The sequence below is a fragment of the Micropterus dolomieu genome, linkage group LG22 (genome assembly GCF_021292245.1).
Source record: "Micropterus dolomieu isolate WLL.071019.BEF.003 ecotype Adirondacks linkage group LG22, ASM2129224v1, whole genome shotgun sequence".
Classification (NCBI taxonomy): Eukaryota; Metazoa; Chordata; class Actinopteri; order Centrarchiformes; family Centrarchidae; genus Micropterus; species Micropterus dolomieu.
Genome location: NC_060171.1, coordinates 15,229,739 through 15,254,964, shown reverse-complemented (window position 1 = coordinate 15,254,964; position 25,226 = coordinate 15,229,739). Strand labels below are relative to the sequence as shown.

The 25,226-nt window shown below is 39.7% G+C and overlaps 6 protein-coding genes across 10 annotated transcripts in view; 2 read left to right on the top strand and 4 right to left on the bottom strand.

The window, feature by feature from the left end:
* Positions 1–1,064: 1,064 nt before the first annotated feature.
* LOC123961856 (zinc-binding protein A33-like) lies at positions 1,065–5,055 on the top strand. Its single transcript, XM_046037610.1, has 5 exons — positions 1,065–1,291; positions 1,415–1,645; positions 1,927–1,949; positions 2,029–2,147; positions 2,230–5,055. The coding sequence occupies exons 2-5, from the start codon at positions 1,502–1,504 to the stop codon at positions 2,778–2,780; spliced, it is 837 nt and encodes a 278-aa protein (XP_045893566.1). The 5' UTR covers positions 1,065–1,291; positions 1,415–1,501; the 3' UTR covers positions 2,781–5,055.
* ighmbp2 (immunoglobulin mu DNA binding protein 2) lies at positions 1,681–9,792 on the bottom strand. The gene is made up of 16 exons (XM_046037604.1): positions 9,625–9,792; positions 8,831–8,913; positions 7,965–8,134; positions 7,669–7,864; positions 7,460–7,557; positions 7,127–7,290; positions 6,524–6,724; positions 6,302–6,446; positions 6,038–6,212; positions 5,326–5,508; positions 5,111–5,229; positions 4,933–5,027; positions 4,602–4,725; positions 3,668–4,507; positions 3,372–3,571; positions 1,681–3,255 (listed from the first exon to the last, which is right to left on the bottom strand). Exons 2-16 carry the CDS (start codon positions 8,905–8,907, stop codon positions 3,061–3,063), a joined length of 2,982 nt encoding a protein of 993 aa, XP_045893560.1. The 5' UTR covers positions 8,908–8,913; positions 9,625–9,792; the 3' UTR covers positions 1,681–3,060.
* Positions 9,793–9,851: 59 nt separating this feature from the next.
* On the top strand, positions 9,852–14,806 carry chid1 (chitinase domain containing 1). Of its 2 annotated transcripts, XM_046037607.1 has the most exons (12): positions 9,853–10,254; positions 10,482–10,625; positions 11,366–11,498; positions 11,612–11,656; positions 11,751–11,857; positions 11,944–12,005; positions 12,119–12,208; positions 12,345–12,446; positions 12,606–12,755; positions 13,652–13,732; positions 13,836–13,878; positions 14,037–14,806. In XM_046037607.1, the coding sequence occupies exons 1-12, from the start codon at positions 10,150–10,152 to the stop codon at positions 14,133–14,135; spliced, it is 1,161 nt and encodes a 386-aa protein (XP_045893563.1). In that variant the 5' UTR covers positions 9,853–10,149; the 3' UTR covers positions 14,136–14,806. The 2 variants fall into 2 exon arrangements, with proteins under 2 accessions (XP_045893564.1, XP_045893563.1); XM_046037608.1 differs by lacking the exon at positions 14,037–14,806 and having other exon boundaries at positions 9,852–10,254; positions 13,801–13,870.
* Positions 13,008–17,602, bottom strand: gatd1 (glutamine amidotransferase class 1 domain containing 1). The gene is made up of 7 exons (XM_046037613.1): positions 17,427–17,602; positions 17,152–17,228; positions 15,587–15,692; positions 15,395–15,502; positions 15,223–15,314; positions 15,047–15,140; positions 13,008–14,937 (listed from the first exon to the last, which is right to left on the bottom strand). The coding sequence occupies exons 1-7, from the start codon at positions 17,473–17,475 to the stop codon at positions 14,822–14,824; spliced, it is 642 nt and encodes a 213-aa protein (XP_045893569.1). The 5' UTR covers positions 17,476–17,602; the 3' UTR covers positions 13,008–14,821.
* A 69-nt stretch (positions 17,603–17,671) lies between these two features.
* Positions 17,672–22,608, bottom strand: cd151 (CD151 molecule). 3 transcript variants are annotated; one of them, XM_046037676.1, is made up of 8 exons: positions 22,472–22,608; positions 21,319–21,403; positions 20,475–20,666; positions 19,683–19,757; positions 18,842–18,946; positions 18,474–18,629; positions 18,304–18,390; positions 17,672–18,170 (listed from the first exon to the last, which is right to left on the bottom strand). In XM_046037676.1, exons 2-8 carry the CDS (start codon positions 21,400–21,402, stop codon positions 18,111–18,113), a joined length of 759 nt encoding a protein of 252 aa, XP_045893632.1. In that variant the 5' UTR covers position 21,403; positions 22,472–22,608; the 3' UTR covers positions 17,672–18,110. The 3 variants fall into 3 exon arrangements, with proteins under 3 accessions (XP_045893632.1, XP_045893633.1, XP_045893634.1); XM_046037677.1 differs by having other exon boundaries at positions 18,480–18,629; XM_046037678.1 differs by lacking the exon at positions 19,683–19,757.
* Positions 22,609–22,793: 185 nt separating this feature from the next.
* Positions 22,794–25,226, bottom strand: part of cracr2b (calcium release activated channel regulator 2B) — a 69,087-nt gene continuing 66,654 nt past the window's right edge. For both annotated transcript variants that reach the window (XM_046038495.1, XM_046038496.1), the window contains exons 14-18: positions 24,511–24,592; positions 24,312–24,426; positions 23,927–24,034; positions 23,719–23,795; positions 22,794–23,134 (exon numbers count right to left, since the gene is read on the bottom strand). In XM_046038495.1, the coding sequence (XP_045894451.1) occupies positions 23,050–23,134; positions 23,719–23,795; positions 23,927–24,034; positions 24,312–24,426; positions 24,511–24,592 (467 nt within the window). In that variant the 3' untranslated portion in view covers positions 22,794–23,049. The remainder of the gene's footprint in view (positions 23,135–23,718; positions 23,796–23,926; positions 24,035–24,311; positions 24,427–24,510; positions 24,593–25,226) is intronic.

The window sequence follows — 25,226 nt, the reverse complement described above, 5'->3', positions numbered from 1 at the left end:
GGGATGCACATCCAGGGCACGAAGCTCCCGTTCCACCACATCCCAAAGATGCTCTATTGGGTTGAGATCTGGTGACTGTGGGGGCCATTTTAGTACAGAGAACTCATTGTCATGTTCAAGAAACCAATTTGAAATGATTCGAGCTTTGTGACATGGTACATTATCCTGCTGGAAGTAGCCATCAGAGGATGGGTACATGGTGACCATAAAGGGATGGACATGGTCAGAAACAATGCTCAGGTAGGCCGTGGCATTTAAACAATGCCCAATTGGCACTAAGGGGCCTAAAGAAAACATCCCCCACACCATTACACCACCACCACCAGTCTGCACAGTGGTAACAAGGCATGATGGATCCATGTTCTCATTCTGTTTACGCCAAATTCTGACTCTACCATCTGAATGTCTCAACAGAAATCGAGACTCATCAGACCAGGCAACATTTTTCCAGTCTTCAACTGTCCAATTTTGGTGAGCTCTTGCAAATTGTAGCCTCTTTTTCCTATTTGTAGTGGAGATGAGTGGTACCCGGTGGGGTCTTCTGCTGTTGTAGCCCATCCGCCTCAAGGTTGTGCGTGTTGTGGCTTCACAAATGCTTTGCTGCATACCTCGGTTGTAACGAGTGGTTATTTCAGTCAAAGTTGCTCTTCTATCAGCTTGAATCAGTCGGCCCATTCTCCTCTGACCTCTAGCATCAACAAGGCATTTTCGCCCACATGACTGCCGCATACTGGATGTTTTTCCCTTTTCACACCATTCTTTGTAAACCCTAGAAATGGTTGTGCGTGAAAATCCCAGTAACTGAACAGATTGTGAAATACTCAGACCGGCCCGTCTGGCACCAACAACCATTCCACGCTCAAAATTGCTTAAATCACCTTTCTTTCCCATTCTGACATTCAGTTTGGAGTTCAGGAGATTATCTTGACCAGGACCACACCCCTAAATGCATTGAAGCAACTGCCATGTGATTGGTTGATTAGATAATTGCATTAATGAGAAATTGAACAGGTGTTCCTAATAATCCTTTAGGTGAGTGTATGTCAAAGGTTGTACGCCTCTGGAGCAACTAGGGGTTAAGTGTCCTGCTCAGGGACACATTGGTGGACGTGTCACTGTGGGGAATTGAACCCCAGTTAATCGGTTCACTGCTTCAACTCCAGTTTAACTCATGATTCTTCTTTGAATGTTTCAGACAGAAATTTCAGCCGTGCTGGAGTCCTTGAAAAAAAAGTTCAGAACACTGAACAAAACAAAGAAGCACTGAGAGGAAACAAAAAACTATATCCAGGTAAAAGCTACATTCATGGTGTGACTCATTAAATTCACTTCCAGCCAGAGAGAAAAATCCCTCAGCATCAAACATTCCTTACTTCCTTAATGCCATGAATAACCACCTCCTTCAACATTACAGACCCAAGCTCATGAAAATGAGAAAGAGATTAAAGAGGAGTTTGAGAAGCTACACCGGTTTCTATGGGAGGAGGAAAACGCAAGACTGATGGTGCTCAAACAGGAAGAGGTCATTAAGACCCAGGTGATGTGTGAGAAGCTGCAAAACATCGAGGACCAGATCAAAATGCTCTCGTCCACCATCAGTGATACTGAGAAAGCCCTCAGGGCAAACGATTTACAATTTCTACAGGTAGATTTACAGCCATTAGTTAGACAACACCTGTATCAACTCCAAACAACACATTTATTTAAATGGACATTTAAATCCCAGTCTACTCCAAAATATACACCAATAGGCTGGTGGGACAGGGGTGGTTAACTATTAATTGTTTAGAGTCAGTGTGCAGGTGTTACTCTTTTCAACAGTGCCGATTTCCAATAAGCTTGCACCTACATGCAATGTATATATAACCACACATCTGACCTTGTGTTAACGAGATGCATTTCTTCACTTTCTTGCTGTAACTTAAGGACTACAAGCAGACAAAGAAAATGTAAGCATGACTCACTTTCTGCTAAAATTAGCACTAACTGCCTCCATAAAACAATGTTGTAATTATTTCCACGTTTCAGGGTCAAATGCAACGTCCGACAGCCAGAGTTAATCCGAGATATCCTGATTAACTCTGCAAAGCATCTGAGAATGCTGAAGTTTGGAATTTGGAGGAAGATGGCGAACATCGTCACATATGGTGGGTGAACAGACAATGTAAAACAAAGCTGAAGTTTACTATGAAGTACGCTCAACGTACTGTACTTTGTTTACACTTGTAGTTCCCATCACTTTCGATCCAAACACGGCCCAGTCCAACTTAAACTTCTCAGAAGAGTTGACCTGCGTACAATACAGCAATAAGCAGCTCCTACCTGACAACCCTGAACGCTGCACCAACTGTCTGTGTGTGCTGGGAGCGACCGGCTTTACATCTGGAAAGCACAGCTGGACCGTAGATGTGGGCCAAGGCAAAAACTGGTACATCGGAGTGGCCCAGGAGTCCATCAAAAGGAAGACGGTCGTCTTCCTCAAACCGACTGAGGGTTTCTGGGTGATCGGCCTGTGCAATGGAGACTCGTTCTGGGCTAAGACCACACCTCCCACCAAGCTCACGTTGAAGCAGAAGCCTGACAGGATTACCGTAGAGCTCGATTATGACAAAGGAAAGGTGGTCTTCATCAACACTGCTGATATGACAACAATATACACATTCAAAGACAGATTTACAGAGAGGATTTTCCCATACTTCTCCCCTGGATTGAACAAAGATGGGGAAAACTCCAGCCCGCTGACAATCAGTCCTCAGACTATAACAGTGGATGTAGAGTAAACTCACCAACAGTAAACACAAGACTCAGAGTGAGTGTGTGTTAAAGCTACCATAACTGACAAAAATAAGTGAATTGTTAAATATAGTAGTTAAAATAATGAATCCATGCAGCACTCATGAAATTCAGTAGCAAATTGTATGATAGTGTACAGTGTATCCAATGAACATTAAGAAAGGCAACATATAGTATATTCAGTTAAAGTAGACTGTTAGCATTGTGAAACATCTGAATTGTTTATTCGTGTTCAGAACTGAAATGTATGGAGTTGTTCTGGTATCATTAATTGTCCTCTTTGTTTTTTGGTTTCCTCTGTGATGCCATATCTTTCAGTTTAGAGTCCAGTTTCCTCTGCAGATAGGCTTTCTTATTAGGGTCCATGGATTTGTCTTTCTTCCCACTCCCGGCATAAAGAACGCCTTCTTTGCTTATTCTCATCCGAGCATGAGACTTGGCTTTGTCTCCACAGCCATGAACCTAAAAAGAGTTAAAAGCATGCATTTTCAAGTAATCAAATCAGGTATGTCAAGGTCACATAGTCTAAACATCAACCAAAACAAGTACTATTTGCAAGCGGTATCCTCCTGTCTTACCTCTGGTATATGATGACTGAGACAATACTGTCTGTTGCAGAACGGGCAAAGCTGTCCAAGTGTTAGCACTGAAGCTTTACACTTCACAAAACTGCACACACTCTCAGCTTTCCTGACAGCGTTGATAAGTGTGTCAAAGTCATCATCTGGAGCGGCGGCAGCAGCGATGTCGCAGGCGCCTGCCTTCGTTCGGTTCTTTCCTAGGAGACAAACGGCACATTTGAATTACTGCAAACACATCAGAGCACACAAGTTTTTAAAAAACAAAAAAACACTCGGATGTTTTTACTACAAACCTTTAACTGACTTGGGCTTCTTCGATGACTGGGCCGGAGCTGGTGGGATGTTCTGTTGCTTTTTTTGTTGAGCATTTTCTTCCCTTTTCTGCTGCTCCCTCTTCATTCGCTCCAAATGTAAACTTTTCAGGTCTAATGGTGGTTGACACAGTGTCTGTCTTTGGGGATTGGGAACAGTTTCCTCTTCTTCTTCTTCCTCCTCCTCCTCTTCCTTCTCCTTTTCTGTTGGCTGTTCAGCTGGTGTTGACACCAGGGGCCTGGAGACAGTGATACACCTGTCTTTACCCTCGCCTTTACTCTCATGAACGAGGCCCAGCTCCTCAGCGACCTGGTGGACCAGCAGGCGGTCATGAGAGTTAAACGATGATGGAAACTCTAGTTCACTCCGATTTAAGTCTTTTAGAAAGCTCTCCACCTGCTCTCTGATCTCAGCGTATCTGTTCTTCTTCTGCTCTTCTTCTGTCAGTGCTGTTATGCTGGACTTTGCATACTTAGTATTAGCAGTATTTTCATTACTGCTGCTACCAGTGGACTTCCTCTGTTCTTGCTTCGCCTTGCTGGGAGGCTGATCTTTCACCTTCTGTTTGTTGGCTGTGGAGCTGCTGGCAGACGTATTAGCCTTGGTGTCTTTGTGGTCGCGGGTGTAGTTCTGTGGCACGATGTCTTGGATGTATTCAAATGCTGTTCTCACCTCGCCAAACTCAGTTATATGATCGATCAGGGACTTCAGGAAAGCATGATTCTGGACAGTTTGAGTGTCGCACACTACAGTGATGTGACGTCTCGCTCGTGTAACAGCCACATTAATCCTTCGGTCCTCTGCCAGAAATCCAACTTCCCCTAAAATAAAATAAATATATTTATGCAAATGAATGTTACAAACATTCATGGTGTGGCAGATGAGGGCCCAACTACCCACCAAAAAAAACATTACCTTTTCTGTTGGACCGGACTAATGACAACACCACAGCCTCTTTCTCTCTGCCCTGAAACCCATCCACTGACTTTATCTCCAGCTCTGGGTGCCTCGCAGACAGTTTCTGGCGCAGTAGATCGACCTTCACAGGGATAAAAACATTTAAAAACACATCACTTGTTTCTAAATTTCTAGTTTAATGTTACATTTTCTATTTTGGGGAATTTTATTTTTTATTACTGTGAAAGTGTAGATCTTTTATTTATGGAATATGGAAAATAAAGTTTTGCTTTTTGCTGACACAGTACAGAGTAGCAGCTGGGTGTAGTTACTCCAATCAGTGACTTACTTGTAGATTGTACGGAGCAATAACAGCTATGTCTTTAGCTTTAACCCCAGCTTCAGTCAAGGCCTTTATGTGCAATTCAACAATGTCTACTTCACCTGAAAATAAAGTAAACATACTGTTAGTTACCACAACAACCTAAGTTTAATAAATGATGTTTTTTATAATAAAAATTATTAACCTTGATTGCCTTTGGACTGCTCATCTGTGACGTCCATCTCACTCAGACCACAGCCCGCAGTATCGATAAGAAGCAACGGTGCGCTGGTCTCTTCGACACAGGCGACTCCTGGAAGATCTCTTTTACATCAAGGACATCATTTTTAACAGTTACTTCAGTTATCATTCGCTGAAACACAGAAGTGAGAAACTTCCCATTACCAAGCTCACACTCACTTTAACACATGTCTCTCTACAGAGCTGTGAGCTGTTAGTCTTCCCTGGTACATCTCTTTGGAGGCCCACTCCATGATGGCACTGTTCATTCGGTACTGAACTGTTAGCATACGGACCACTGAGTCCCCATACATCTGGATTAGTCTCTCCATAAGACTGAGAGACAAGCCTTTAGATGCAGCCCTGTGGAGCACAAAAAGACTATATGCAACATGAGACTATAAAACGCCCTGAAAACATATTCAGCTCAGTCAGCTTTTTGCTAAGACCCATGGGGTCCTAACAAGAACACACATTTTCTGCCAAAGTTAGAACAGTTTTCTTTATTTTATCAGTCATTTCTGTATTTGGGTTTCTGTCTGTGCTCTTTGTACTGGTTTGACATGGGCAGGGCTCAATAGCAAAAACGGTGAGATCTTGTATTGCTGTGCACCAATCAGGATATCATCAAAATGTGATTCCAGTTTTTGCTAAAATCTGATCAAACCACACCGACACAGAGTTACTGAGTGTTAAAATAACAGCTCAGGATGTCCTCTTTTGAACTTTAAATCTTATGGTTTCTAACTTGCACACAAATATTTAATGTAAAAACTTCAGACATGTTTTCAGGGGCTTTGAGGAAAATGTTTCAGTTATAGAGAAAAAAAAAATTAAATCTTCAATATTATTTATCTTTGAATGTATAAAAAGAGGAAAACCTGTTTTTTACGTTTGTGATTTGATAGTAGGTGGTAGCTGTTTGTAGTCTCCTGCCAGAATGCACTTGCGCGCTCTGAGCAGGGCGATCCAGCAGCTGCTCTCCAGGGCCTGAGCGCACTCGTCTATCACCACCCAATCAAAATGCGCCTCAGGCAGGAACTTCAGAGGGCTGCCATCACAAGCACCTGCGGACGCAGACAAGTGCTCTGTGATTGCCTTTCATCATCACTGCAACGACTGAACTACATTTTCTTCACTCGAGGCCATTACTGACCTGTGTTGGTTGATAACACAACATCAGCACTTTTTAGGATCTGGGTGATGGCGGTTGCTTCCCTGGTTTTCAGTTCTTTTCTTAGCTCCCCTATTTCCCTTTTGAAGTTCACTCGCTCTCCTTTTTCACGCTTCTTCATTCCCATCTTCACAAAAAATATTACATTATAAATCTATTAAGACCAGTGCAAACACTAGTAGGAGCATACACTAAAATACCTACAAATGCTTTATCGATGTCTTTACGGATGTCTGCGATGATGTTTGCGTTGTCACTCTGAGCGAGGATGGCGTCAAGTGAATGTTTCTGTATGGACTCCAACAGTCTGGCAGGGTGACCCAGCCTCAGGACCTTCGCCTTGCACCAGGCTAACCTCTCCACTAAATTATCCACAGCCACATTAGAGGGGGCACAACACAGGACCTGCACAAACACAAAATCTGTCTAGACTGAGATGCTGCAACTACAGCAACAAATGACATAATGAGATAAATGTGGGGGGATAAATCTGAATCACAAATACTTTATTGATTTCAGAGGGGATATTTGTTTTGTCACAGTTGCTGGCATTACTAACCAAGGCATTAAAGAAATACCAATAATAATATATATAGAAAATATAGAGATGTAAATATAAAAATAGCAATGTGCAAATAGTATATAATAGTATACTACTGTAGGTGACAGAAGTGTAATGAACAAAAAGTAGTAAGAACATTGAGTACTGATAACGTTGAGAGCTGGAATGGATTTAAATACTTAATAAATTAATAAACACCAAATGAAATATTCACATACACACTAATAAAAATCAACTTCCTGCACCTTTTGGCCTTGTTTGACTGCTTGCAGGATTATCTCCAACACTGTAGTAGTTTTCCCAGTGCCTGGTGGTCCATGAATCACAGCCAGTTCTCTCTGAGACAAAGCAAAGGACACAGCTTCTCTCTGGGAATCATCCAGGTTTGAGTTAAAGAACTCCACTTCATCTGATGAAACATAATAGAATACCCAGTGTTAGTCTGTGTATTTATGAATCATGCTGATTTGCAAACTTTTGAAATCAGTGGGAAAAATATGTTAATAAGCTATACCGCCAAGCACAATTTCATAGAGGGCCCATTGTTTCATATGATTCACTTTGTAAACGTGACTTACTTGGCTGTGATTGAGACGAAGGTTTTGATTCTCCAAAAAGAACATTTATAAGATTAGCAGCTGGTCCATTTCTGTATCCATTTAATTCATTCAAGGCCCTGTAAGCACAAAACACAGTGAAAATAAGTTGTTTCAAGGGTTTACAACTCACTTGTATCCATCTTACATGATCTGTACAGACAAGAGCGAGTATTACATTTGTCACTCACTTTTTCATTCGTTTGTAAGTGACGTCATTTGCCAACTTTAAGAGGTTGTAAAGAGCATCTGTATCAAAGCTGAGACCACCCTTAGAATCGTCAAAGGCCACGCTTACAGAAGCTTGGCTGACCCTCGTCACTATTCCTGTGCCGATCTGTGAGGCTGCAGTGCATCCGCCGGTGTCGTACAAGCCAACTATGTCCCCTGTAACAAAAGACATAAACATCACATAAAGCAAAATATGAAACCGAAGTCACGAACAAAAAAAAACCTACAGATGAGATGTTTTGTTCTTCCATCTCACCAGGTCCAAAGCTGTTGCTTGGCAGAGATAAGAAACCAAGATGCTTTCTTGGCTCAAGGACGACTACTGTGCGACCATAGAGACCTGTGGACTGACTTCCTATCTGCAATTTCAGCAGGCAAACTCCTTTATTTTGAAGATCCTTGAGAGAGATGTTTTCCTGCCATATCCTGAAGGCACAAACAAAGACATTTTATAGGGACAGCTATAAATAATAAGATTGTTTTTTCATTAAGTCCAAAGGCTTGTCTTAGTTGTTAACCATACCATGATCTCTCTATAGAAAAGGGGGAAAATTCACCACTTTTTCATAAAAAGGTTGGTTTCCCTGTTTTAAATACAACTACCCAGCCTATAAAAAACATTGTATATCTTTTGTGGCCTTGGAGGAGTCAGAAGTCTAATTTCTACTTTTCGAATGGCTGCACCCAGATCATTTTTACCTGTCTGTTGAAGTCATGTGGACAATCCACATGCAGCCTTAAATGTATGACTGCACCACCAAACATTTATGAACATTTCTGTAAATGTAGACACCCAATTTAGTATAAACAAGATGTGCATGTCCACTGTCAGTTTGTTTGTTTGTTTTTTACTATATCCAACTCAAAACAAAAAGCCTGTTGGCGTTTAAAAGACGTGGGCATTTCCCTGGCAGGGAGACGCTATCAAGTGGCATTTAGGGAAGTGTAGTATCCTGTGTTTTTGGATCTTGACCCATACGCGGTGCTAAAACTCACATTAACATTTTTGACCACTCTTTTTTATTCTGTTTTCTTCCAAGTGTCGAAACTTCATTAAGTGCAGAGCAAACCTGCTGGTGTCTGTATAGTAAAGTATCACAGCCTGTATGTTATTTTACATACCGGGTCTCCTCTATTTCAGCCTCCCTCTCCTCCTGCAGAAGCTCGAGCGTCTTTGACACAAATTGTTCAATCGCCATCACTCACTATAAAAGACCCAAAAGATAAGTGTTACAGCACAGATACAAAAAGTCAGTTCACTTAAGCTATAAACAACAGACAAACAAGAAGAGGTCCTACTTACTTACTAATGTTACGGTTTAATGTTATACACACCAGGTCACATTTAACTGATAAAACGTGATGTTAAAGATCGTTAAGTTCGTTTAAGATTTAACATTCAGATTTAAGCATTTACATTTTATGCTACTTTATACTTCCTCACCTTAAATAGCAAACATTGTACTTTTTACATAAAATCCTGCATAACGTTACACAGTAACAATAATCCATTAATACAAAATTACACTGGGATTATTCAGATTCATGATGAGTTATATATCTTTTGACAATTTCATACTTGTACTACTTTGAATAGAGGGCTTTTAATAGTGGAATCTTTTACATTATTGTCTCAATCCTCCACTGCATCTCACAGGCCATAACATTCATCTAATAAAATACGGTACATGTTGTTATATAAAGACCCAGGTTTTGCCTTTAGTGCATTATTATTCTATTTCATTGCAGTTAACGTTAAGGGCAATACGTGATACCAGAAACAGTTTAGCATTTTATGTATGTTAAAGCTTTATGTTGACAAGTGTCCTCATTTCCAGAAATGCTAACATGTTAGCTTGCTAAACACGCTGCACTCAAACTTTAAGCTACAATTAGCAAGTGACAATGACACTCACCCGTTAATGTTAGCTATCTGAAAAGACACCTGAAGAGCAGCAGAAAGAAAAGGAAATGTTAATCATGCGGGACAACTTGGAAGAATTGTGGTAATATCTCCTACTACAGTGGGTTTGTTTGACTGACGTCGTCTTCTTCTATTGTGTTTGCTTGTTGGCATGCTAGCTACACTGCCACCTATCTGTTCAGATGACACATTTTATTTTGAAAAACATACAACGCGGAAGTTATCCATCTCCATCCAGACACACGTTGAGCTAAGTTGTCAATCAAACTGGTACCAACCGCTCGGCAGTCAAATCGAAGATTTGTTGATATAAATCCAGGTTGTATGTTTTAGCAGTATGAACGGGGCCGTTTTGGCTCGTTGCTCTGTGTGACTTCAAACCAAAGGAGGATATGCTGTTTTTTAATCTTACCAGGTCTCAGTCAGCAAGGAAGCATTTGCACTGCAAAGCTGCAGACCAGAGCTAACCCATTTTTATTTAACTGCTTCGCGACTCCTTTTTCACTTTCTTTTGAGAATGAAAGCGACATTCTTCCTGTTGCACGCCATCTCATACTGCTGGCTGGGCAGTGCCACTCTTTCAAAAACTGATGCAAAGAAGTCGCACAAAGCTGAGTCTGAGGTGAGTAACTTTAAGCATTTACCTTGAAATTGGTGTGAGCTGTGTGTGCTGTCAGCTCGTGCAAGTCCTCCTCTGTTGGCCTGGCATGTCACAGGACTTAGGGACTTAACTGAATTTAGCAGAATAAGGAAGAGGCCCTTATCCCCCACCTGTCATTTGTCCATTCATGCCGACGATGATGATATGCCACTGAAATGTGCTTTTATCTTTTAATCTAACTTCTTCAGACATCCGCTTCTGAGTTGTCTGTGTTGGAGAGAGGCCTTGTTGTCTCAGACCCGCAATGGAAAGACATAGTGAAGGAGGAGAAGCGACACTGTGCTCACATCAAGAGAACATTTCAAGGACAAGTGCTTGGATATGTCACACCTGTAAGTCTTAAATCCAGTCACCAACATGTTTGTGCTCCCTTGCTCCTGTTTAACAACACTTTTACCACAGAATTAAAGGATAGATGCAGAATGCAATACTCACATGAAGGAGTTTTTCATCGTAGTTATTCTTCCTCCTCAAACTGGCTGCCAAGACATCTTTTAAAGATAGGGTTGAGCCAAATAAGTGGTTATCCTCCAAAGTTAGGCTTTTTGCAAAATCCCATCCTTGTTTTTTCGTTGGATTGTGTTTCTTTGCACACCAACAGGTCATACTTAAAAGACCAACGATTGTAGAGTTGAAGCTATTATTTGATAAATGGACTGACTGAATGAATCAGCAACTGTTTTGGTAATCATCATCATTTCACTACTTTTTCAAGCAGAAAATTATTCCAGGTTCTCCACAGAAAAGATCTTTTCTTCATTATGTAGGAAATTTCAGATCGGTAGGTTATAGACTGGTTGGACAAAACAAGCAATTTGAACACATCATTTTTTATTTGGCGTGGAGACATTGTGATGAGAATTTTTTACTATTATCTGAAGGTTAATAGACCAAACGACTAATCGATTAAGAAAATGATCGGCAGATTAATAAACAACTAAATTACTACTTCTTGCACTTTAGAAATTACTCAATGTTGTGTGAGTAGGATATCAATTTACAGCTTGTATTCGACAGACTTCCTTTAGTGTAGGTTGTTTTGACTTGATGTCTTATTTTTGCCATCATTCAGTGGAATGCCCACGGCTATGACGTTGCCAAGATGTTCGGCTCCAAACTAACTTCATTGTCTCCAGTGTGGCTTCAGCTCCGCCGACGGGGACCTGAAACCTTTGATGTTACGGGACTTCATGATCATGACCCAGGTAGTGGACCCACACCACTGACAGTGGAAAGTGTCTTCTGGTCTTAAGCAATTATGCAAGTGTCGTCACAAATGACTGTAAATGTACATAAAGGGGTATTTTCATCTTTATAGGCTGGGTCAAAGCTGTACGCAAGTCTAATAAAAAAGTCAGAATGGGTGAGTCGATGTTTTCCCCCTGCCCACAAGTAAGACTCATGCGCCTCTATTGTTTGGTAATTTATTTGAGTTGCTTCGTTTTCTTTACCTTCAGTGCCTCGGCTGTTATTCGATGGCTGGTCTTACCAGGACTACATGACCGTGCTGGGGAGTGAAGATGAAATTGAAGAGCTGGGAAGTGAGCTTGTGGATGTTGCAAAGGTAAGTGATCGTTGCATTTAGCTTTTACTCCCTTGCAACAGTGTTGTTTGTTCCTGTGCCTGTCTAATGAAGCTGTGGCCTTGCAGACTGAAGGTTTCGATGGTTTCACCTTGGAGCTGTGGAGCCAGCTTGGAGGTAACAAAAGAAAGTGAGTTATTCTGTTGACACATTTGTATCATGACTCTGACCATCATTTATTTGTCGGGGATGATTCAAGAGGGCGACACAAATAATCTAACATGTTAAATGTTCTCCGTGCAGGGAGCTGGTCCATTTGGTCAAACACATATGTGAGATTTTGAAGGCTAAAAGATTAGACTGCATTCTAGTCATTCCACCTCCTGTGACAAGGTAAATTACTGTCAGCAACTGATAGATATATACTTTTATTTATCCAGAGGGAAAATCAAGTTCAAAACAAGTTCAGAAATTCAAACAAACACTGAAACTGGAGCTGACTTTCCTTTTGCTTTTCCATTATTATCAGTGCAGGGCAGCCAGGTATGTTTAGCAGGGAGGAGTTTGAACAATTGGCCCCTGTAGTCGACGGATTCAGCCTCATGACATATGACTACTCCAGTGGTACCAGGTGAGTGTTCCAGACCAGTGATGTCCTCTTTGTGAAAGAAATGGAGATGTTTTCAGTAGTGAAATTAGAGTATCTAACAATTACAAAAGGACTTGCAGCATTAATGCAGAAAATCTTCTGAGTTATGTGCCGTTTTTTTGTTGTTGCGGTTTTTAATAGACCGGGCCCGAGCTCTCCCCTGCCCTGGGTGAGAGACTGTGTTCTCCAGCTGGCTCCCAACACACAATGGAGGCAAAAGATCCTGCTTGGACTCAATTTGTATGGCCTTGATTTTGCAAGCCAGGGAGCAGAGCCAATCCTGGGAGGAAGGTAAGATAATACTGTGACTGCTGCTAAACGTGTCCACTGATTTAGCATGCTGCTAAACATAATAGATATATATAGATAGATATCTATATCTATATCTATATCGATATCTCTATATATCGATATCGAGATAGATATCGATATATAGATATATATAGATATATAGATAGAGATCGAGATCGATATCTCTATAGAGAGAGAGGTCGAGAGAGAGAGAGAGAGATAATATAACTCATGAATCTGAATAATACAAGATTCACAATGGATGTTTTTTTTTAATGACCAAAATATTTGCAGAACCAGACATATATTCCTTGTCAAAACATGGCATCTAAATAACCCACAATGCAACTGGACTTGGTGACAGTTAGGTTGGAGATTCAAGTGTGTTTTGCTATTAGCAGCTCATGTTGCCTTGTTAGCTTCAGCAATTCAGCGATGAGGAGCAGAATAGGGGGCTGGTAAGCTCACTTCTTTCTAACTGCACACCCCCAGATTTTTTCATATTCAAACATGTAGTCTTTAGCCCCAACCAGTGTCACTCAAGTGAGTTACTTGAGGCAATTAATTAGATTACATAAAGCACAAAGGGCATTAGACAACTTTTTTCCCATATGCAGTAAAACTCCCTAATACCTGTAAACAGACTTTAATGTGTAAAAATCAGTCAGAGATCCCCTTTAAAGCCCCTGAGAATGATTAAACTCTTTCTCTACAGCATAAAATATTTATGACCAAATAAACAGTCAGAAGTTTGGGACACAAATACTGAAATCTCCCATGTGAAAAAAATCAACACTTATCATTGTGGCAGGAAGTTTTGTGTTTTACACTAGCAAGAAGCAGAGAGAAGTCCTAGTGAAAGGCTGATTGAGAAAGGTTGTCTTGATTTCCTGCAGGTACATCGAGATTTTGCGAGAACACAGGCCAAAACATCTCTGGGATGAATATTCTGGAGAGCATTATTTCAGTTACAAGAGGTACTGATTTAACAACACTTGAAGTGAACAAATTATTTATTAGTTCATAAATCTTAAACTTTCCACAGCATCTTTTAACATCTGTGACATTCACTCATGTCAGGAACAATGCAGTTAAGCATGTGGTGTACTATCCAACACTGAAGGTAAGTCTATTTTTTTTTTTTTTTTTTTCAAATTGTGTTTTTAAGTAAAGACAAGGAGCAATGTAGATCATTTTAAGAACAACTGCCTTTCATTTAATTAACTGTTTTGATGTTCTTACTTTCATGAGGAGATTAACATTATAAACATTACTTTACAGTCAATCTACCTGAGGATCTCTTTAGCCACTGAACTGGGAACAGGAATTTCCTTATGGGAACTGGGACAAGGACTGGACTATTTCTATGATCTCCTATGAGAGTTGATAGTGAAAACTGTGGACTTTGGATCATCAGCACATGGATTTGTTTTTTTTCCCTGAACATGGTGCACCAAAAAATATGCAGGTATTATTTTTGTTTTTCGTTTCTGAGTGAGTGACATGAACTCTGAAATGAGCCGTTGACAGGATTTAGTTAATACTCAACTTGTTTGAGTGTCATGAAAGCGTTTAGAAATCTTGTCTGGATGAACACGTGAGATTTGTTGATTCAAACAATGGCAGCAGACACTTCAGTATGTTGTGAGTTTAGTAACATCTCCATTCAACAACAGAGGGTGCATGCTCATCAATATGTTTGGAGTTTAAATGAAGGCTTATATTCTTGTGCTGAGGCCTTCAGTGTTTACGTGCCACAAACATCTGCATCATCTCTTCGGTCCAACTCCAGAAATCTTCTGCTTTTTTTTGCTCTCAGTTGCCCATAAACATTTTGATGCTTCTCTGGCTTTGATCATCAAAAGTACATATGCTCAAAATCAAGACATTTGATTGTTTTTTTATTAGGTTTGTAGGTTAACAAGCACTATCAGTTAATGAATTTCTATCTACGGTGTTGCCGCAACATCTGTTCTGACCCAGCATTTTCCAATATTTGTCTGAGATGTGTGTTTCTCTAATTAAATGAATATACATGTGGAACAACTAAACTCCATTTTCTATTTTTACTTTGCACTACAGAGCAGGATTAGATTATTTACAGCAAGTGAGGTCGACTGCATATTCTGACCAGTTATTAGGTGTCTGTCTATGACTACATGAACAGAGTCTTCTTGACTTGCTGGAAAACAAAGAGACAAACATGAAAGGGTTTTTAGTTTGGTTTTAGAAATACTGATTAATAGTTTACTATGCCAAATGAGCATGTGTGCTCTGCAAGTCAAGCTCACCTGTGTATGATCCACCACTGTCTTTCACAAAGTCTTCCACGACCAAGGGCAGGTTGGCAAAGTCAGGCCTCCGCACCAGCTCAAACACTGACGGCTTTCCGCAAAAACAGTTAGTTATTAAACATGTAAAGATATTTGGGTTTATTACCTTTTATGTTCACTTGGGGAAAACTAACCCCTGTTAAGCTATAGCCACTGAAGATCCAGCTCTGTCCCTCTGTGGCACAACACAGCGCTGACACTCCTTGCCCCACTGCACAAACCGGCTCTGCACGCAGAGAAATAAACAAGTCTCTACATCGGGCATACAGATTCCACACTGACTGCTTTTAATATCCTCACACTCACTTTGGTGAGAGATGAAGTGTGTGAGAATACGATGCAACGAGCCGCTGTGTGCCAGGTCATTTAACGCTCCATCACAGTCCGGGATGAGCAGCGCTTGGTATCGGGCACCTGGAAAGGGTCATGACTTGAATAAGCAGAGCCCAAACAGCACACATAAAACGTGCCAAATGACCATGAAATGAAAATTCTCACCATCTATAGATTCAAGTTTGGCTGGTGTTGCGTAGGGTTTCACGTTGAAGTCCTGCACCCATCTAGCTGTGCTTTCATCGACTCCAACAAAGTCTATTGGCTTCCCCTGCAATTTAAAAAAATAAAACCCCACTAAGACTCTTCTCACCTCAGCAGCCTATGTTAAACCGTGATTTCATGATTTCTCAGATGTCGGCATTATATCAGGAATTATGAAAATGTTTACACATTGTGAAAGGAACCAATATTATTTCCAGTAACATCACTACAGACTTGGCTTTACTCTTCTACCACGCAGATAACGGATATATTGGTTTTAGTTTTTGGTTTAAAACATGTCTGTGTGAATCATGTCAAGTTGAAAACAAGTGCCTTAAAGTTCATTCAGTTCAGTAAAGGCGCATTAAAGGATAATTTTATATTTATATTTTTAAACCTGGACCTGTGTTCATGGAGCATCCACAACAACTTGCCTTCTCATGAGATTTCAGAGTGAGAATTGTCCTTGAGCGAGACTTTATATGTATAGTATGAGATACCTCACTTTAAGGCATTTTTTTTTATCTCATTGATAGCTCTTTCTGGAAGAACAGCTCAACTTGACCATCTGCTGAACTGCAGGCATGCTTGAGATCACCTCTGAAGATTAAATGTTCCAAAAAAAAAGGCATTTGAACATCTCGAATTCCATCACAACGGGAATTATTATTATTATTATTATTATACTGCAATTATTCCAACTGGAATAACTTCATCTGATGCTGCTACTAACCAGTGGTGATTGATTTTAAAATATTTAAGTAAAAGTATGCAAGTATAATCAAAAATATTAAAGTAAAAGTAGTCAATGCAATATAAAAGCGGGGGCTTTGCTGTTGCAGCTGGTTGCATTTTCTGACTATTTTTTTATGAGTAATCAGCAGATTTTCTGTGTGAACCAGCTTGTAAAAATCAATACTGAGAAATGCTGTCACAATTGTTTTGTCCTATCATTAGAATAAACCTCAAAATTAATAAAATAATGAAAAGAAAATGCATATTTCAGAAGCTAGAACCATGATGTGTTTTGGGATTTTAGCATGGAAAGGAATATCAATAAGATACATTTTCTGTCAATAGACTTATCGATTAATCAGTCATTTCAGCTCTAGTTGAGTATATAATAAAGCTTCCTATTTTATTGAGGCTGTAAAATAGGCTACATGTAGTGGAGTACAACACTTTCCTCTGAATTATAGTATTAGTAGAAAGTATCATAAATCGAAATACTAAGTACCTCAAATGTGTACTTAAGTAAAAGGTAAATGTACTTACTTCCATGAACGTTATATCATAGCTCCTAAGTTAACTAATGGACCTTGTGATGAGACTGTTTTACTTACAAATGGCCAAGAATGAACTTTAAAACCTTTAATTATTTTTGTAACGTTTGTTGTGGCGACAGGTGTCGAAAAATCATGGAGTAACGTGCACTATGCTCTCGCTGAGATCACTTTCAGGCGTTATCGGTTGAAACCTAACGTTATTGTTCACTTGTGCTGTTCAGTATATAACGTTAGTCTTACCCCCGGTGTGGCTGTCTGGAGATTAAACGCTGAGGCACAAAGGCTGAAGGACTGGTGGAAAGACTTTGCTGACACCCCTGAAGGAACAAAACACGCCAGTTTAAACATATCAGAGAGCTAAAAGGGGAAATTACATTACATTAATTACATTAATTTAGATCTAACTGACACAAAACTGAAAGAGAAACCTCAGAGTTAACTGTCACAGTGTAACGTTAATTCATCACCCCTCACTGACTGATAACAATACAACTGATACAAGCTAACAGACCCACCTTGAGGAGAAGCACTCGCCACTATCAAACAAGTTGGTTTGGCAGACATTTCATTTATCTCTGTGTTCTCTCCACCTGAAATATTTCAGCGTGTTTGAAATGAATAAGAAGGTAATTGTGGGTGAAAGCACGCAAGAGAAAAGCGTGAGGAGGAAGTAGTGTCAGCTGACCACAACATCCGCTGTAGGATTTCAGAATAAGAGTGAAGTGTCAAACCAAACGCAGGGAAAATACAGTATGTTATATGAAATGTGAAATTAATTGTTTTATTTGCAATTTAACAAACAAAACATATTTTTATATTCATTTTTAAATGATCTCTTTAGAACACACTGTGATTCATGGAAAAAAATAGATAAACAACAAGACCAACAGGGATTGCAAATGTAGCCACAGCATGCTCATATGTCTCTGCTGTTATTTGGCTACAATTTCATCCACACATCATTATCTTAAAAAAAGGGAAGATACTTAAAACATGCAATGGCATTTTGCGGGAAAAGAACGGTGCTGACCAGCAGCATTACAGTGTCTCTAGTGTGTTTATTTTGAAAGTCATAAATTGAATTGGAACTTCACATCATCCAGAACTGTGTAAATAACTGGGACATTCAAATACCTAACAATGCATTATACAATTCATGATGTAACACATTATGGGATATCACAGAATATAAAAACAGATCAGTACAGTTCTTCTTTAAAATTTCGATAAAGGCAGCAAGTAAACATCATCCCCACAAGCTGAAAGAGAAAAGAAACAAGGAACTTGTTAGTTCCACACTGCACACAGAAACAATTATTATTCACAGGTCAGCTGCTGGCATTTTGAACTACAGAGATTAACCTCTATTTTGCTCAGTGGTTAGTGCTTTACCTGTAGGAATGCAATCCCAATGGCCACTGCACCGAGAATATACAACTGACTCAGGAAGAATTCCTCTAATTTCATAATGCAGCCACCCTTGGAGCACAAGGAAAGGTAAGAAATTAAAATCTCGTTGTAAGTGAACATTTATCCACAGCCAAATGGACAGCTGTATCTACCTCCACCTTGTAGATGTTGGAGGGATGGTCCCTGCGGCCGCAGAGGTCACTGGGAGTTTTACAGCAGCTATCAGGAACGAGCCGCTCATTCTCTGCTGCCTGGATCCACACACAGCCTCTCCAGTCTGAGAAGTTGTGACTGCCACAACACTTAAACTGACAGGGAGCCAGTGCATTGAGGTAGAAAAGAAAGAAAACGACGAGATAGTGGTCACTAACATGCAGGCTAAAAGGTCTAAATGTCATTTCACATTTAAAATGATCTGATCAAATTGACACACAGCACTGAAGTCATTTAAGTGGCATCTTTTGCCAATCTGTCTGTAAATCAGCTTTAAACATACAATATCTCTCCCACACTTTTACACCTCCTGCTGAAGTTTGTCCACAGCCTGCGTGATGCTCTCCTCCCCCGGCTGCTGGTATTTCTGCTGCATTGTCTCCTTCAAGTTCTGTCTGAGCTCCTCATCCAGCTGTGCGACAGGAGAAGCGCTTAAGTGATTGCTCAGGAAAAAAAATGTGTCACCTGCAAATCTCCTCCCATCAGTAAAAATAGCCCCATGTCAAGTTTCTTTCCTCCCTTGTAACATTCCACTGTACCTGCGCAATGCCCATACATAACTCAATACATATGAGCATGGCTCCTCTGACCCCACTCCCTGTTCCACATGAGCATTCTTCAAATGAATTTGCAAATAAAAATAGTTTTGTTGCTTGACTGACAGTGCGTGAGAGTGAAAACAAATCATCTTATATCAGCCTGTTAGAGAAACAGTTTGATATCAGATGGTGACAGGTGTCAGCAGTTTACCTGGTAGCAGAAAGGGAAACACTGGAGTGAGAAAAAGGGGGGAAGAGAGAGAGATGTGAGAAGGTTGGAAAAACAGGACAAATGAAGGACATGCAGAGAGACATGCAAAGAGGATTTCACAGCAGATAGGGCAGCAATTGAAGCAATTCATGGGTGGCAAAAAAAAAAGATGATTTAAATAGAGATGATGGAGTCAAGGAATCGAGTTTGAAATCACAAGCTAAATACAAGCAGAAAAAAAAGTCAGATTTGTTATTACTGCAGTCAGACTTAAACTGCATGGTAGCTACAGTAGTAAACAAAAATGTTTTTTCAGGAAATATTTATATTGAAAATGACATTATATTGAACTGACATTTATATACAAACACATACAAACAGAAGGTAAAGCACTTTACCTCTTGGTAGGTAATGTAGGCCAGCACACCAGCAATGATTTCCAGCAGAAAAATACAGAGCAACAAGATCAAATACTGTAGAGGAGGGACATGAAATAAACAAGAACACAGCTGTGAATCAACTGAAGGTTACAATGATCACTTCCAGCCTGTTTTTAGATGGTGTTCAGTACACCTCTGTGCTAAAATGACATTAAATGTGATTTGTAAAAATTACATTAGCATTGAAAGTATTTTTGCATGACTAATAACAGCTAAATAAAAGTTATACTGCAGAGAATAACTGATCATACTGTGGTACAGGAAGTTATTCATTACAAAGGCCCTGGAGAATCTAGAAATAGACATAACGTCACAGAGCTTTTGCAGTTTTGCTTCTGTATTACATCCCCTCATCATGCCTGTCTGCCTCTCTCACACACTCTTCAGTCCAAGCAGCCACTTGTGATGCCCTTCATTCCTCTGGCATGAGTCGCACTCTAAATCTAAACTCTTAAAGACACACGCTGCATGACTTTGTCCGTTATATCTGACAGTCAGGCCTGTCTGACACAATGAGCTGCACTGAACGCAGGCAGACAAGACAGAAGGTCATCAAGGATTAACTTTCACTGCACATCCAGACCAGGTTGTCTGTATATAAACAGGAACCTAAAAGTTTCTCTCCTTGGTTTCTGATTCTACATAATTAAATTGGGTTAATACATTAGTGGTGTGGAGTGAAATAAAACAACCAAGGTAAAAAACAAAAATCACTGTCAGGGGCCATGTTTTTTGTGTGGTACATCTTACCACAATCAAAAGACTCTTCATCTCCTTCAGAGTGGCACAGCACCCGATTATCCCGGTCACTATCACAATGACCCCAGCAGCTATCAGGATATAAGCTGAGGCTGAGTAGAAGCTGGAGTTTAGTAAACTGATGTAGTCGCTCTTTTCCACCAGAGTCCACATGCCCACTGCCAGGACAGCCCCTCCTGCAAGCTAAAAGAAACATACTGTTATCAGCTCAATTCAAACCAGATGCTGATATCAAACAATGCACTACATAATTTTTTCTAGTGGGTAAAACATAGTTTCTAAAACGAGATAACGCCTGATTCTTTCACTGTCAGCCTCAAGAGACGTTAAGCTGAATTTGTTTTTATTATCTGAGGCACATAAATCAGTGCATAAGTTGTGAAAACTTGCAGAGTAGGTTATACAACAACTGTTCACTCTACTCTACAAACCTAAAGGGAAGAAAATGAAAGTGAAGAAAGTAAAAGCTGAAAAAGTTAACACATTTGTTACAGTTACAATGATATTATAGGATTCTCTCTGAAGTAAAGACTGTAAGGAGGATTTGTTTGCTCCTGCATAACTAAGGCTACATGTAGTTTAGGTATATGGAGCAAAACATTAAATATTTTTATAGAATATACAGAAGGAATAGATTGTTTTATCAAATGTAAGAAACAACAGAAATTGAGCGAGCTGTTTAATGATTCAGTGTTGTAAAAGCACAATCTTTATAATGTCTGGTTAAAAGCATGATCTTAATGCTGTAAGTTAATTATTACTACTAATGGTATTAATCATTTTGGTTTGTTGTCTTAAATACAGAGAAAATCTGAACACTTGCTCGTTGACTTACCCAAAAGAGAATGTTAAAGAGAAAAAGTAGATATTTCAGACAAATTGTCCCACAGCTCTGTGTTTTTTCAACTTGACCCTCCATTCTGAAATAAAAAATGTACAGGTTAGTACACTGTAGGTTGATGTACACACAAGGAGACCATTACCAAATCAAAACCTTAAAGAAATCCTTCTGGAGAAGATTAGGCCCAGCTGAATTAAGGGAATTAACACAAGATGCTCAGAGAGCAGGTCAAGCTCTCAAACACTGCTTTTATACTATAGTGAAGATTATTATCCCACAGTTCACTATCTTGATACTTGCATGACAGCAAGCTAAAGCCTGTTAGTACTATATCTGATTGAGACTGGTCACTTGAGCTATACATGTAGGAATTTCCTCTTTCACTCTGCTTTAGTTCCACATTTTGTGAAAAGGTGATTTACTGAGTGGAGTTCTAACACAACGAGTGGATACATGTGCTTTCTGACATGTTATTTTTTAAAGGTTTTGTATGTATTACCTTTGAGAAACATTAAATAGACCAAAAATTAAATGTGGTACGTTTTAAACTTAAAGAGTTGGCATAACAAAGCAATGGGAAGAGCTAAACAGATGAAATCAAATATGTTGTGGGGAAAACAGACTTAACAACTTGTGTCATGTCATCCGGCAGACAGATATATATGTCCCCCATCCTAGTAACTTAACCTGATCTTCCCACACTCCAGCGATACACTGCTGACTTTTAACGCTTTACTTCATGAATTACACAGCCTGTTTTTATCCTAACCTGAACTGAACTTTCCTCTGCTTCCATTTTAAACACAAGTTGTGACTCTGAGCATCACAAGAGCTGGTGATTTCAAAGTTTAGACATCACAGAACATCTCTTTTTATATATTCAAAAAAACCAAAAACAAATCAAGAGAGAGAGAGAGAGAGTAAAGGGACAATAACTGTTAAGTAATAAAACATTAAAATGTGACATGTAACACGTGAAAAATGTAATGCTATCTTCCAGCCATAAAACAAAATACTCCATGTGTAATATGTGTAAATGTGATGTTCCAGATAAACAAAATCTCCATCAGGGTTATGGAGTTATTTTTAACTCATTGTGTCATGGAAAAACTGCTCTCCCTCTTAGCTGAGACTAAAATACTCCTACCTGATTTTAGATGGTGGGCCCTGAAGGATGTAGATTATCGGGGTAACGTCTTCCCTAGATCCTACTAACCCCAGTGTCAATGCGCTGCTGTCTTTGAAGGTTAACTGCAACAGTGTAAGTTCTCAGTTGACACTCAGACCCGAGCCTCCCACCCTAGCGTCTGTCCTCTTTTGGCACTACAGGCAGCTCGCCCCTTCACAAGCTAAACAGAGTACATGACTGCCCCCAGCTGGTTTCTCACGCATATGAGCTCTATTGGCACTAAAACAATTCTTCTTGTAAGATTTGAAAAATACTATGACAACAAAGAAGTCATCAAAAATAATAATTATAATATAATTTATTGGATGGATTATAAAGATACATAACATTACAGATACTGTTCAGCAAACTTGTTCAGAGAAAAAAAACGGCACTGTTTTTGTCATTTTGTCAAATGATGACCTCAGGACATGAGCAACACTCTTTTATCAGTGTGGGATTCAACATTCCCCATTACTCCATCTAACTGTCCCAACAAAGACAAATGTTAACGCAAGCATAGTGTGGACAACTGGGAATTTCCTTTCCTCTTCTCACTATGTACAGCAGCCTCTTTTAGCAGTGTCCTCGGTCAGTAAAAGTGCATCTTCACATTGTCGATCATGCTGGGACACTAACATCCTAAGATGAAGAAAAGTATTAAATCATTGTGCAGCAGAAACCACAACATTCAAGAACAAAAATTACCTACACCGCTGATCCAGCTGCCTTGCTTCATCTCAGGTTTCTGACAATAACTAAATGACATGAACTACATTCGTACATGCCAGTTTGTCAGGTACATCCCTTTTACATCAATGATAGGAGACTGAATATGAGAAACAGTGCTCAAACATTTAGTTGATGAGTTGACTCTGCAACAATTTTGGAAATGATTAATCATTTAAGTAAATTATCAAGCAAGAATGCCAAATGTGAGTTCAGGCTTCTTAAATGGGATGATTTGATACTTTTCTCAGTTTTGTGTCACTGTAAAACAGAATGTCTTTTGGTTACAACACTCCAATCACATAACAGTAGGATTTTTACATGGCTGCTGTATTAGACTGTATACCTAAAAACTGGTAACTGAGTGTATTTTGGCTACAGTGAAAAACACAGTGACCAATTAAGTGTACCAACAAAATGCCAAAACAGCAGATCCGAACATTTTGCAGTATATAGATGATGTGACGAACATACAGCAAAGAAATAAGAAGCCATACCCAGCAAGATCAGTCATCAGCTCATTCACGTTACATCCAGTTTTGGCGCTGCACTCGTAAAACAAAGCTTGGTGCTGCTGTATAAACCAAGAAGTAAAACAACAAACATTTAATTTATCTGAAAGATAATTATAATGTTCCTTCCTTAGCAGTGGCACTATGAGTAAATCACAGCAGAAACTAGTTTGACTATTCAAATGTGCCTCACCTCTGCTAGTCTCTGCCCCTCGACTGTTGTCACTTTTCTGCTGTGACTGTCTGCCAGGTCCAGCTTGTTCGCCAGCAGCATCAGCACAGCACCGTCACACATCTTTTCCTGGGACAGACAGGTTACAATACACACTCTTATCAGTGTTGAAAACTAAGGCAAAAATCATCAATGGTGAGGAAAGATATTTCATTATCTACATAAACATCAGAAGGAAAATAAAACCCAAAACGAAAAGAAATATTAAAGATTTATCATTAACATAGTGTCTATAGAGATTAATTTTACTCTGTACTGTCAATTACCTGGATGTGTATTCAAATTTGGGACAAACTGATTTACATGTTTTTACATCAAACCACCCATGACTTCTCCACCTGCTCACCTTCACAGAGTCCATCCATCCTCGCACAGAGGTGAAGGAGGGGGAGCAAGTTACGTCGTACATCACAAGGATACCGTCAGCTTTACGAAAGTACTGCTCAGTGATGCTGTGGAACCTGAGCAGACATTGGTGAAAGGAATGAGAAATGAATGATGCCCACAAAACGCTAAACTGAGTGTAAAGCTGTGTTGCATCTGACCTCTCCTGTCCTGCAGTGTCCCAGAGCTGCAGGATGATGGTGGCGGAGCCCAGAGTTAAAGTCTTCATCTGAAAGTCTATACCTAGAAGCAACAGGGGACCCATGCTTTCATACTTTCTTTACATATACAGGTGCTGGTCATATAATTACAATATAATCAAAAAGTTGATTTATTTCAGTAATTCCATTCAAAAAGTGAAACTTGGATATTATATTCATTCATTACACACAGACTGATGCATTTCAAATGTTTAGTTAATTTAATTGTGATGATTAAAACTGACAACTAATGAAAATCCCAAATTCAGTATCTCTGAAAATTAGAATATTACTTAAGACCAATACAAAAAAAAAAAAACAAGGATTTTTAGAAATGTTGGCCAACTGAAAAGTATGAGCATGTACAGCACTCAGTACTTAGTTGGGGCTCCTTTTGCCTGAATTACTGCAGCAATGCGGCGTGGCATGGAGTCGATCAGTCTGTGGCACTGCTCAGGTGTTATGAGAGCCCAGGTTGCTCTGATAGTGGCCTTCAGCTCTTCTGCATTGTTGGGTCGGGCGTATCGCATCTTCCTCTTCACAATACCCCATAGATTTTCTATAGGGTTAAGGTCAGGCGAGTTTGCTGGCCAATTAAGAACAGGGATACCATGGTCCTTAAACCAGGTACTGGTAGCTTTGGCACTGTGTGCAGGTGCCAAGTTCTGTTGGAAAAT